General features: G+C 45.8%; 1 protein-coding gene across 5 annotated transcripts in view; it reads right to left on the reverse strand.

Moving 5' to 3' along the window:
• Camk2g (calcium/calmodulin dependent protein kinase II gamma) overlaps positions 1-13843 on the reverse strand; it is a 58874-nt gene that overhangs the window by 13607 nt on the left and 31424 nt on the right. For all 5 annotated transcript variants that reach the window (XR_003710158.1, XR_003710157.1, XM_028758570.1 and 2 more), the window contains exons 11-13: positions 12723-12806; positions 12447-12489; positions 7860-7903 (exon numbers count right to left, since the gene is read on the reverse strand). Coding sequence is in view for 3 of the 5 variants with exons in the window: in XM_028758570.1 (XP_028614403.1) it covers positions 7860-7903; positions 12447-12489; positions 12723-12806 (171 nt within the window). In the remaining 2 variants the exon portion in view is untranslated. The remainder of the gene's footprint in view (positions 1-7859; positions 7904-12446; positions 12490-12722; positions 12807-13843) is intronic.

Genomic DNA, 13843 nt, shown 5'->3' on the forward strand with positions numbered 1-13843 from the left:
AGAGTCCAGCACCAAAGGGGTTAAAACAGTACACAGACCACAGGCACATACATTCTTCCAGCCGCTGGAGAACTCTTCTGTCGGATTCACAAACACAGAAAATTTAGTGTACTCTGAGAAGTCCGTCTTGTTCAGTCACAATCGTGTGTGTGTGTGTGTGTGTGTGTCTGTGTGTGTGTGTCTGTGTGTAATATTTGACTGCTGCAAAATTACAGGTTTGGGTTGCTGGGACTGGCACACTAACAAGGGTGTTCTACAGCTAGGTCTGTCTGAGATGTGGATACAACAAAAGCTACTACGGCAGGATGCTCAGCTTCAATAACTCTTGACTTCTGTACTCAGACCTCAGTGAAGCTGTGAACGCTGTTCAGATAAAAGTCTGTGGACTCTTCATCTTACAGTTAAGATTTGACATTCTATTCCCTGTCAGCATAGCCATGCTAGTTTAAAAGATGTGCATGTTCTCTTGCTTTTTGTCATTACTAGAAATAGAAACATAGTGTTTGTAATTAAGACTACAGTGATCAAAGAGATGGAGAGCCAGGGGAGTGCTGAGCCTGAGCAAGTAACTTTAACCGCCACTAGATATCTGCTCCGACCTCAGGTTCCATGTGAGACCAGAGCATCAAAATCAAGACCAAACAGCACACTGAGAATACACCAGAGTAGACTAAGAGAGGCTAAGGGTAATTATGACTTTTATAATTAGCTCACTGGGAGACAGAAGTCTTCTCAGAATATGTCTGTTGTTTGACTTTCATACATTCACTTAACGACATCCAATACTACTTACTGAGGGTTGTTCTGGGCATAATAAACATATCTGAGAAATGGTTTTTGCCCTCATGGGACCTACATTCTACTTTAAGAGATGTTTTCTGGAAGGGGGCTACTGATATTTAGAAGAATATTTTAGAGGATAATGGGGTATGTGGGAGTATGTGTACATGTATGAAAATGTCATAATGAAACCCATTACTATGCATAATTTATATGCAAACATTAAAAAATAAAATTGTCCATAATTTGGATTTGAATGAAAGGAGAAGAAAAACCTATTGTGGCTTCCTTTTGCATTAGTCCCTTGCTGTTTTGAGACAGGGTCTTGCTATATAGTCTAGGATGGCCCTGAACTTACAACCCCTCTGCCTGAGTCTCCTAGGTTGTTGTATCACAGGTATGTGCCCCCACACTGGGCTTGTGTAAACCTTCTTGTTTTAGAGCAGGGCATCCAGTAGTTCAGGCTATCTTGATCAAGATACATAACAAAGAATTAATTTGAACTCCTGACCCTCCTGCCTTCACCTTCTAGTGTGTTGTCATGGCCAGCTTGCATTAGCCTTTTGGATAGCCTGCTCAAATATGAGATTTTATTTCCAAAATTATCCCTCAAAAGAAGGGTGTCGCCTTACACATGTATCGGGCATATTCCCTGTCCAGATAGGTCCCTACTCCTCCTCTTCCTACCTCATCATCTCATCCTTTTCTCCAACAGTATTCATGCTTGTTCTTTTTCTTTTGCAATTTCTTTCCTTAGGCAGGTACTCACTGTGGCCCACTCTGGCCTTGAACTTCTGGCATTCCTATAGCCTCTCAAGTACTGAGATTCTAGGTGCAAGTCACTGCACTTAGCTAGAGTGTTAAGACGCTGACCAGGTTTGCTGAAGATGGCTTTTCCCTAAGCTAAAACAACACATGTCTCCAGTGTAAACTCTGAGAAGCAGGTCAGGCACTCAGTCACTTAGTTCTGGGGATTTTCAGTGGCTGGTTGTCAAAAGCCATTGCAGTTGCTTTGTGCCTTGCATTCAAATGGAAACCTCTCTCTCAGCTGCGGCTTTACCTCATGGGAAGTGTGTTCCTAGCTTTCTCCTGACTGGCTCTGTTCTTCCTAAACTGTCCAACAGGCAAACCAATCATCCTTCTCTGTTCTGAGGGTGTTTTTCCCAATGGCAATCTTTTAGTTTCTCTGTCCATCTTTTCAGGGCTCTGCCCTCAGCCACACACAGCTGGGCTCTTTCTCAACCAGAACACCACAGCATTGTTTAAATGCCAGATCACTTTCAAAGGACCATGTCTGACTTGTATTTCAATACTGCACATAAATTTAAAATTTTACACAGTTAAAAGAGTTCAGGGCTCGTGTTTTCATACTCAATTAAAACAAATGCTCCAAGAATACTTAACTATAACTTTTGCTTTCTCTATCTCTTTTCTTTTTATTAAAAAAACAAAACAAACTTGGATAGTCACTCTAGCCTGAAACCAGCAGAATGCCAAGCTGTCCAGAGGCCTCACAGAATTTGAGTGCTTGTGGTCCTCTTCAGTCCTCTCCTTTAGAAGTGGAGCTTGCTTTTCCACAAAGGTCACAAGCATCAACCTTAAAGAAGCCTGAATAGACCTCAAGTTTTCTAGTTCAAAGCCATGGGACACAGCATCTACTCAAACCAATGCTAGCTGTTGAAAACATCCCACAGAAACATCTGAAGAGGGAAGGGAACCTTTCTATGGACAGTTAGCTGAAGAAATCAGGAAAAAGCATTGGAAAAGGAAGAGAGATTCTACAAAAAATCCAAATGAGAAAGCTCGGGACCTTCCAAGCAACTTCATGGCTTCCTTCATAATTCTGGCATCAGCTCAAATTTCAAGAGCGCCTGCAAAGGTCCCAAGTCCCACATTCTGTCTTCTTTTCTTCCAATCACAAAGTTGACTATTTATATTACTGAGTAAGAAAGACTACAATCAAATTATAAGCAATTTGAAAAACAAAGAGGAATTCTGGGTGATTTTTTTTGCCCAAATTCCCATTGCTCTTCTGGTTTTTTTTCACATGCAATCAAAAATATTATAAGGTACATATCACATAGACATTCATGCTATACTTTTAAAAATCAATATCTTGAGTTAAAATTGATTTTTTTAAAAGTTGGCCTTGAACCCATTCTGTTGCTAAGGATAACCTTGATAACTTCATAACCTTAGTAAGCAGGGCATCTTAGCAATCTGGACCCTCCTGCCTCCACTAGCTATGAGTACAGGCATGTGCCAACCTGTCTACTAGTTTCTTTTTATTTTTAGTAGAGAATAATTTGAATTGCTGATTAGTATTGATGCATGGTCTAGGTGAAAAGTATGAAAAGTAGAGAAAAACCACCGTAACAGACCAATGTTTAGAAAGCTATGATTAAATAGTTCTGAGTTTTCTCGTTTTTTTTTTCCTGACTCCATATTGTATGTTGAACATGAATCTACAGTTAATTGTATTTTAAAGAATATAATTTACCAGGGCTGGAGAGATGGCTCAGTGGTTAAGAGCACTAACTGCTCTTCCAGAGGTCCTGAGTTCAAATCCCAGCAACCACATGGTGGCTCACAACCATCCGTAATGAGATTGGATGCCCTCTTCTGGTGTGTCCGAAGACAGCGACAGTGTACTCATAAATAAAATAAATAAATAAATCTTTAAAAAAAAAAAAGAATATAATTTAGGGGCCGGAGAAATGGCTCAGCAGATCATGCTCTTGCATGAGTTGCATATCTTGAGGATATGGGTTTTGATCCCAGTATCAATATATGGTAACTCACAACTGGCTACTCAGTTCCAGGTCTGCCTGAAAAGACCGGAAGAGGGTCTCAGATGAGCTGCTGTAACCCACCAGAGGCAGACGCTGGGGGCTAAACTACAGTATTCTGTAAGAGCAGCAAGTGCTCCAAATTTCTGAACCAACTTAAGTTCAAATTTCTCTCCAACTCCAGATGACTAACTTCCTAATGGTCTATTAAATGGGTTCTTCATTATTATTTAATCATTTATTTCTGGCTGGCTTTTGAAACAGTTCAATCTTTTCACAGAATGTCATATAAAACATCTTTCTGCTTTCAGCTTTTCCTACTTTATATACTTTTTTAGAATTTTTAGAAGAAAATGTCCAGAAGAAAAGTTAGGAACATCTGTATGGCATGGACACTGATTTTACTACCATCACTAACTTATTAATAATAATAAAAACGGCACATTGCCCGACAGGGTTTCTCTACACAGCCCTTGGCTGTCCTGGAACTCGTTCTGCTGACCAGGCTCATTGTCTCACTTGCATTTCATTGGTAGTAATAAGGCTAAAAGTTGTCTTTCTGCTTATTTTTCCATCTTCAGGTGGTCAATGGATCTTCTTAGATCATTTTTCTACTTAAAAAAAAAAAGGGTTGGTACTATATTTGTTCAACACTTTTTAATAAAAGTATTCCCATACCACCATACCTGTGACTGTCTACGCCCACCCTCCCCCCAACCCCCCACCCCCGTACTAAGGGCTGGTCATGCTAGGCAAGTGCTCTATGGCTTATCTACGGTCCCAAGAGTCATAGCTGGTCTGTTCAATGGCTAAGTTTCTCACTCATGCTCTGCCCACAGAGCCTCCTCCTTAACCTCCAGTGCTGTCTAGCTTTGCTGTGCTTTTGTTCTTCAGCATCTGTTCTTTTTCCATTCTCTATTTCCTTTTTCAATATCTTAATAACATATAACTCCCGTTTTTTCCTTTTATAATATCCTTAAGTTTTCATGTTTTAGACTTCTATGGGAGAAGGAATGAATTAAAATTCAATAGCTAATTCTGTCCCCCACTCAAAGCCTCTGGAATCTAAATTCCAGGCTATACCCTAAAATCAAGTTTTAAAAGATTTATTTTTGTTTTATGTGTACAGGTGTTTTGCTTTCATATATGTCTGCACACCATGTGAATGCAGAAACCACAAGTGCCAGAAAAGGTCATTTGATCATCTGGAAATACAGTTACAGACAGTTTTAAGTAATCACATGAGTGCTGGGAACTGAACCCAGGCCCTCTACAAGAGCAAAAAGCGAGCCATCTCTCTAGTCCAAATCAATTGGTGTGTTTTTCCATGGTGTAGAGAATCAAACCTAGAACCCTGTATATGCTAAGGAAGTATTCTATCACGGAGATACAGCCCTGACTCTGGAATCTATATATAATTATCTTCTTAGAGTAGTGTTATATGGTTATACTAGATAGTCGTCTTTGAAACTATTATCTTAAAAAAGTTTTGAGTCTGTCAGGAACTCGGTTCATAAAGATGGACATAACAGTATACATCAACACATGGGAGGGAGAAGCAAGAGAGTCAAGGGTTCAAGGCTAGGGATGGACTCTTTCTTGGGTCACAGCATGTGTTTCCCAGGGCCATTAAAAACATCTCAATTGGATATGCCACCTGTTCCTTAATTTCAATGAGATCAAAACATAACTTTCCCCACCAGAACAGACACTTTATTCATAATCACTTTAACAGTCAAGGCTGGAAACCTTGACATCGTCTGATGAATTAATTTATTTCCTTCCTTCCTTTTTTGAGACACGGTCTTTCTCTGTAGTCCTAGCTGTTGATGGAGACCAAGCCAGCCTCAAGACTCATGGAGATCTACTTGACTCTGCCTCTTTTTGGGGGAGTGGGTGGTGGTGGTGGTGGTGGGTGGTGGTTTGAAGACAGGGTTCCTCTGTGTAGCTCTGGCTGTCCTGGAATTCTTGCCTCTGCCTCTTGAGTGCTTTAGTTAAAGGTGTTCACCACTATGTCCAGCTAATTATCTTTATTTATTTCTTTGTGCTCTGTAGCTCAGGATAGACATGACCTTTTGTCATGCCTACCACTGCCTCCCCACTGCAAAGTTTATAAGACTGTGCCCCAATGCCAACCGATGGATTCTTAGAAAATCGCCCATACCCAGGTGTGAGGCTTTTCAGGAACACTTGTTATCATAGCAGGTATTCCCTGTTATGGGTGTAACCGGACCATGACTTCAGGTAACCTCTATGCTGATTTAGTTAGAATTTGTGCCGTTGGGGCTGGAGAGATGGCTCAGCGGTTAAGAGCACTGACTGTTCTTCCAGAGGTCCTGAGTTCAAATCCCAGCAACCACATGGCGGCTCACAACCACCCATAATGAGATTCGATGCCCTCTTCTGGTGTATCTGAAGACAGCTACAGTGTACTCATAAATAAAATAAATAAATCTTTAAAAAAAAAAGAATCTGTGCCGTCATTTTGAATATTTTCCTTTGATATTTCTGACCATTTTTTCTTCTGAACCTTTCATCTTCAAACTGTAACATATTTGACACCTCTGTGCAGTTCTTGCCTTCTTCCAGTCTCCCACGTACACTCAAACATCTCTTCATTCTCCTTGTTTCAGGGATTGAACCCAGGGCCTCATGCATATGAAGGACACCCTTAGCCCTTCCAATCTTTCTTTTTATCACCCTTACCATAGCTTCCTCAACCAGGCATGCAGTGTTTTCTATAGTCTAACACTCAGACTTCCAAGTCTACTGCTCAGTCAGATTATTGAGGCTGTTGTTTTCTGCACTGCCAAGGAATGCAGCCCAGGGCCTGTTGCTGTCCACCACTGAGCTCTAAAGCCCCGTCCGTACAGCCCTGGTCATGGCTTTGACTACTTTTTCCTCCCTTCTCTGTTAAAAAGATGTTTTTTTTGAGAGGAGGTTTTTCTCTGTCATCTTAAGTTGGCTCACTCTTACTACCCTTCGACGAATGTCTCCCGGGTACTCCCATGTGCCGCCGTGCCTGGCTTTATATCTTTCTACTGTATATCTCATACTCTATTTGGACAGAGAACATCAGTATCTGTGACAACTCGCACAAATGTATTTTGCTGTTTTTAGGTTACAGAGGTAATGCTCTCTCGTTCTAAAGAAAATATATTCGAGTGTATTAAGTGAAAAGAAAAAAAAAAGCTGTTTTCCTATCTTCCCTCACCTCCGACTCCATACCTTAGAGACAACCACCAAATGGGTTCATCTTCCTACGCCCCTTAAGCTCCTTCCCAGGCCTTCTAGACCTAGCCCACCGTGTTGACGGCCTCTTCTTGTTTGGCTTGGTCATCCTGCTCGTGCCTAGAACCAGGGGCCTCCCCTAAATGACAGCTCTGTGTGAGCAGGTGTAAGTGGGTTCTGAGTGCCCCTCCTTGTGGCAGAAGGACACAAAAGCAAACACGCAGAGAGAAAAGGAACAAGAAAGGAGCAGCAGAGGCACGTCTGTATAACAGAACTGTGCACATAAGCTCCCAGGGAAAGGCCCAATGTGTGCTTTTGTTAGAGATTATGGTTTAGACAACTCTTTGTTTGAAGTCCTCTGATGTGTCAGTTGGTGAGTCTCAGGACAGGATGAATTTCTATTGAGCATCTTCGTCTCGGGACACTTTCTGCCTCTAATCTATGTGTGTACCCTTTACCCTGTGGGTACCCCCAGCTAACCGCTTTTCATCTGAGCCAGGTCACTATTCCAGGCCCTCTTATGTCCTGACTCACCCAGGAAACACTCCTCTACTAGATGAACATGAGCTGTGACACACCATGTCCCTTCACCTAGAGGTGCTTGAGACTCTTTGTGGCACCTGCCGTGATCTGGAAGTGGTTTACAGAAAAACACCAGAAAGAGAGTAGTGGCTTCAGGGTCCCAGTATGGTACCCTGCCTGAGTTACTATGGCACACTGGCTCTGACTAAAGAGGCTGTGCAAAGAGGGACACGATTAACCAAATGGCTCAAACCAACCAGAAACCTAGAGAGTCCAGCCCTGGAGATGAGGCTGGTGTACAGAGTCAGGCTCAGAACCAGCTCTAGGAAACTGTAACTAGGATCATTCTCCCAACATCTTTCCCATCTACCTAAGGAGAGGAGACACATATCCTTTATTCCCTCTCAGGCCAGTATAACCTGCTGTCCTGAGCAAAAGGCTTAAAACAAAGCAGCAAGGCCAAGGTACCTACAGAGAATCCCTCAGCAGCTGCCAGGAGAGAAGCCAGTGTTTGGTCAGAGAGCTGGAGACACCTACCTTGACACCGCCATCTGACTTCTTGTTCAGTAGGCTTTTGGCAGCTGTGAAAACAAAGAGGCAAGTCATGTCCTGCACCACAAGGTCTGAGCTAACAAGGGGGTAGGAGCCCCCACAGCTCCTGAGAGAAGGTCACTCATTCCGGTAGCTCCTCTGCAGGAAGGGCATCTCGAGGGTTTCAGAGCCATGGCACACTAGGACCTCCTCTGCCATGACTGAGGGCGCAGTAGAAGCAGACGCCCTGTGCTTAGGGAGAGAAACCACATTGGGTACACGAGCTTCCTGGGGCACTGGGAGTGCTGTCCTCAACAGCTTCTCTCCAGGCCTGGAAACAGTGCCAAAGTGTAAAGGTGAGGGCTCCATTTCTAGACACATGGAAGTCCTCTTGATGGAAGGATGCAAGACATCTCCGGAGTTTTCTCAAGAAAATAGTGTCACAGTTCACAAAGGAGACCAGACGTGAGGACAGACAGTCACAGACACAAAAACCGGGACCACCTACAGGAGGGTTTTGCCAAGGGGCTGAAGCCTTTCGCTGGGCAGTACTTCACCAGTTTACTGGGCTCTAGCTACGGCCCTTTTCCATTCTCTGGATCCACGAGCAGGAAGGATTGGCTAGAATTATGAGCTGCCGAACAGATTCCAGCCAGCCATGGGGTGATACACAGGCTGATGACCTACACCAGGCTTTTGGTGACACCAGAAGGCCACAGAGGTCACTGGAAGGTGGCAGACAGAAGGTGAGAGAGTTCTGGAGGGCACAGGGAAACAGGACCAGCCCAACTCTCTGACCGTCTGACTGCTGTAGATTCCCACCTGGGCTCTACCGCTTGCAAGCTGCGTTTTGTGACTGACCATCATGAGTTATTTAACCACTTCTAGTCTCAAATTCTTTACTTATAAGATGGGATGGAACTGCACCTAGGTCACAGGACGGTGGTGGGGATCCAATGGGATGCCTACAAAGCACTTGGCAGAGTGCTCAGCACACACGGAGTGGTGGCTACCATTGCTGTGACTCCCAACCGTCTCCTCTGTTCTTCAGGCGGCCAGTCCTGTCTAAGCCATGTTCTATCTTTCTCCAGTGAGAGAAAGAACATAACTTCATCACAACATTTTGGTTCTCAAAAAATGGCCTTGATCTTTTTTCTCCAGCCATGCTGTATGTGGGCAAGGAAAGTTTTAATGTGTCTATAGCAGTAAGCCTGATTTGCCTACTGTTATATTTACCAGCTGGTTTTCAGCTCAGGATGATCACTAGAATCACTTGGAAAACTTTTAAAGAACACTTAACTTATCCCATCTGATAAAGATCCTGACTTTGTCTGGGGTGGGACCTTGGCATCAATATACATATATTTTTTAATGAGCTCCCAGGTGGCTGGTGGTCCTGTATAGGCAGAGCTGAGAACCTACGACATAGATGTTCTTAGTATCTCTGTGTTACTTGTTAAGACCATTACAGAGATGAGAGAATTAGGGGCAGGAGAGCCGACATGATTTGCTCAGTGTGTGACAGGGATAGAATTCAAACCAGTGAACGACTGACCCTATAGATTCTGTACTACACAGCCTTTTAGACCTGGAGGTCTGTAAACTCCAGGCTCCAAAAATTTTGAGGCTTTCACTGAAGGGTCTTAAATGGTGCTGCAAAAGTCTAGTCTTAACACCAGACAGCTTCAGGCCATGCCCAGGGTTGTTTGCAGGTCAAGCCCTTGGGCCATCTGGAGGAAAGGCTCCTACTGCCCAACTCCAAGTCCCCAGGCTACTGCCTCCTGAGAGTTGGCAAGCGCCCAGCATGCACGGCTGGTTAGGGGCCTTCATAACATCAATGTGCTTGCAGATGCCAAGTTAGGTGGTCCATATGGCATGCCCATCTCAGCCCGCAAGCATGGGACTCGCCTCCCTGGTGAGCGGGCCTGGCATGCTGGCCCTACTGTTGGGGTGGCAGGGAGCCAAGGCAGGCGGTCAGGGAGGACTCATGCCACGTACCTTGCCCGGCCAGGCCGGCGGCGCTCGCGGCAGGCGAGGCGGGGGCGGAGCTCTGCCTGCCAACTGAGGGGATACAATCTCTCAGTGCACAGAGCTGCCGCAAAGCCACGGGGGCCAGTCAGCAGCGAGCATGCCCCAGCATGAGGCGTAGGAACTGCTGGCTGCCCACGCACAGCAAGGCCCAGGTGGCATGGCCAAGCCAGCCGAGCTGGGGTAGAGGAGGCACCAGGGGACAGACTGAGGAGGCAGGAACAGTCAGCCCTACAGCAGTCTGGGGGCCTGTGAGGCTTGGACAGGCTGAAGAGACTATCATGCCTCTAATTCATGGCAATGGCTTCACTGCTTGTCCCTACAACCACTTTAAGTTAAGAGCCTGACCTGGTGGGAGGCAGGTACTTTTTCTGAGGAAACCACGCTCAGTTTTAAATGAACTTGTTATCAGAATGCCTGGAGCATAGAACATTTTCCAAGTAAGAGAGAGGGACTGGGGCATGGTAAAGCTCCCATGAGGCCCCTTGGGCAGCCACCTTTATGGGTAAGCCCCAGCTCCGTCCTTAGATACAGGCCCCTCTCCCTGTAAGCAGTGAGCAAAGAGAGATTGCTTTTCTCAGTCTGTATTTCATCATGTACTGAGGATGAAGATACCCAAGAAGGGAGCCCCAGAGACAAAAGAAAGGCTGTCCAAGTTAGTTAGATGTCAACGTCTTTCTGACTACTTGTGTACCCCATGGATCTACCTGGGAAGCAGTCTAGTTTATGCCTAAAGAAACAAGTGACTATCCTTCATCACATCGGTAGAGGTCTCTTTCTGCAGCCCTGTCCTCACTCGTCCAAATTCAGGGCAGGAGAAACCAACATGGAAAGCTTAGAACATCCTTCTGTTTTTGTTGTCCCTTCTGACTGAGGATAAAGTGATCTCAAAGGCCAGAAGGCTCTTGAGGGATGGGCCAAAGCTCTTTCCTAAGAGAGCCTGACTGCCTAAAACCAGGACACTCATGTCCTGAAACCGACAGGGAGACAGACTTGCAGCCCAAGATCACAAGACAGGGCACTTGCTTCTGACTGGCCAGGTTACACAAGCAGCAGCAGCAGCAGCAGCGGCAGCAGCCTGTCTTCATGTTTCTTTGACTCAGAGGAGAGAGGAAATATCACTGTACGGGCAGCACAGAAATGCCCTTGAGCAGCCTCTAAGAAGGCTCTGAAATCAAGACAACAGAGCTGCAAGTCCTTACAGGATAGGGAGTACTGTGGGGGGCTGCCAGCCTATCTCTGTTACAGGATAGGGAGTACTGTGGGGGGCTGCCACCCTATCTCTGTTACAGGATAGGGAGTACTGTGGGGGGCTGCCACCCTATCTCTGTTACAGGATAGGGAGTATTGTGGGGGGCTGCCACCCTATCTCTGTTACAGGATAGGGAGTACTGTGGGGGGCTGCCACCCTATCTCTGTGGGAGGCAACAAGCCACATGCTTTTGCTCTCCTCTTGGAGGACAGCACGACCTTCTAGTGTGTACTCAACATAGGAGTACACCTCCAAACCAGGGTTATCCTGGGCTCACTATCCAGTCCTGATATTCTGGAGCCCTGTGGTCCAAACCTAGAGTTGTAGAGCACTAGCTCTCCTGTCTGACGCCTCCTCCAACCCAAAACTCTCCAGTTACCCAGAACCAGGTCCCAGCAGGACCTGAGCTCCAAGATGCAAGCCCCGCCCAGAATAGCCACCTACTGTAACTGGTAGGCAGCTGGCACTCTCGCACAAGCCCCTCTCATGGCGGTGCAGGAAGTAAGCAGGGGACGAGTATTGTTAGAAGGATGAGAAAGGGGTAGGTCTTTAACCAAAACAGCGAGGCTGGGGGTTAGAGGAAGGAAGGACCAAGGGCCAAAGCAAGCTGGGTAGAGACTTCTCTGCCTTCAGTTAAGTCTTGACACCAATCTTTTCCTCACAGAAAAGCCACTGTGCTCCCAACTGAGGGTGAACAGTGAAGGTAAGAATGGGATAAGAGGACTGGAATGTCTTGCATCTTAAAAAGAAACATCAAGTGTGATTTGCAAATTACTGACCCAACTCTTCCAATTCATCATGCAAATTTATGTCTCCGCCCCTGGTCTCTTCACTTTCATAGCTAGTGTCAGAGAGTACCATAAGCCTCAGTAGGTGCAAAAGGTTTCAGTACCTCTTCTTGGACACAGTGAAGTAAGAGATGATCTTAGGTGGATGCAACTGAGAAGACACTGTATCTCATCTCTCTTTTCTCCAGCACACTCTCCAATACCCTAGACTGGCTAATATCTTAGAGTATGAAGAATCTTTGGAGAGTTACACACAGATGGGGGTAAGCCACATGGGAAGCTGGACAGGCTACTCTTAGGTGGTCTGAAGAAACAGAATTCATAAATTGGGAGCCTCAGAAAAGCCCTTCCCTCCACATCTAAGAAACTGGGTAACAGAAACCACCAGCGGCTGCCCTCGTAAGAGGATCCTTGTTCATCCTCAGGTGCTGCCGCCTGAGACAGCTACGCAGCCTGGACTGACCAGATTCCATTCTTGGCCCACTCACCTCTGCAGAGTAAAAGTGCACAGCTGGGAACACGTACCTGAAAAGTTCCTGGAGACAAGCATGGTTGTGAGGATGGCACCCTGTGGGAGAGAGAGTCCGTGAGTTCAAATGGACCTTAGGAAAGGGCAGCTTGGCCTCAGGCAAAGGCAGCTATTGGGCCAGAGCCTAAAGACATGAGTTTTCTGGTGCCCCAATATGAACAACCTTCGCAACCCAGTCCCAACAGGAGGGAGCTTCCCTGTGGGACCAGGCAGGAGCTATACTGTCCAAAGCCCCAATTCTGAGAGGCCAGTGATTCGGAAGTAAGGCCCACCTTCAGTTTTCTCCGGGCATTGAATTTGCGTAAGCACTCCACCGTCTCTTGGCGATGCATCATGGATGCCACTGTAGACCGTTGCTGAAAGCCAAACAGACACGCCCATGAGATTCCCATCACAGATCCCCTGCTCCTTGCCCTTGTACCCCATCTCCTGAGCACTGATGGCTGAGCCAGAACAGGGTCATACACTCTGGTATCCCAGTGCTGACCAGAAGAGGTCATGGAAGAGAAAAAACCTTTAGAACAGAAGTGCCACCATTGACTCAAGGTTACGTAAGGACAATTTGAGCAAGAGAATAACCAATAATTGAGGCTACATGTGGGTGCCAACAGAGCTTTTCAAAGGCAGCCGAGAAGGAGAGAGTATCCGGTGTGATGTGATCCTGGTCCAGTGACTGCTTCAGCAACTGTTCATGGAGTACTTGCTGCAGTCCAGACTCTGCACAGGGGAGACAGACTCCTGCTCTACAGAGTGCTCGTGAAGTCTTCAATCAAACTGTTCTGAAAAGCTGAGAATTACCTTGAAGCAGAAATTATCTTTGTTTTTCTGTGTCATAGCCCCAGGTTGGCCTTGAACTCATGACCTTTGGCCTTAGTATCTCAAGTGCAAGCATTATAGAGGTGCACCACCATGCTCTCTCCATTTTTCATCATTTTGGAAGGGTTTTTTTTACCCAATGTTATTACTTTTATTTTCCTTGCCTCCTTAAACTGAGTCCACTAGATATGGTCTGCACACCCTGACATCTCAGGGTCCTAACGTAAACAGCATTTGCTATGCAATTCTATGATATAATGAAGTCCCTGGTGGTGACAGAGAACTACAGGATTGTAAGTAGTGGGCCATAAAAACAACCTCCAACCGTCAGTACTTCTATGGTTCTTGCATGCCTGGGTAGGGCTGGTTATCACTCTACGACTGCTAACTCAGTCAGCCAGGTTGAGAGTAAATGCTAGGCTTAGGCTCTATGGCCTAGAGTGCCCACCACCTTGCCTGGTTCCCAAACCAATTCTCTTCAGCTTCTTTACCTTTTCCCCACTCTGTGTGTGTGTGCGTGTGTGCGTGTGCGTGTGTGTAAAATTCCCCACAGAGAAGAGGCTACCGCACACGCCCT

Source organism: Grammomys surdaster, unplaced genomic scaffold, assembly GCF_004785775.1.
Source record: "Grammomys surdaster isolate TR1022 unplaced genomic scaffold, NIH_TR_1.0 126198, whole genome shotgun sequence".
Taxonomy (NCBI): Eukaryota; Metazoa; Chordata; class Mammalia; order Rodentia; family Muridae; genus Grammomys; species Grammomys surdaster.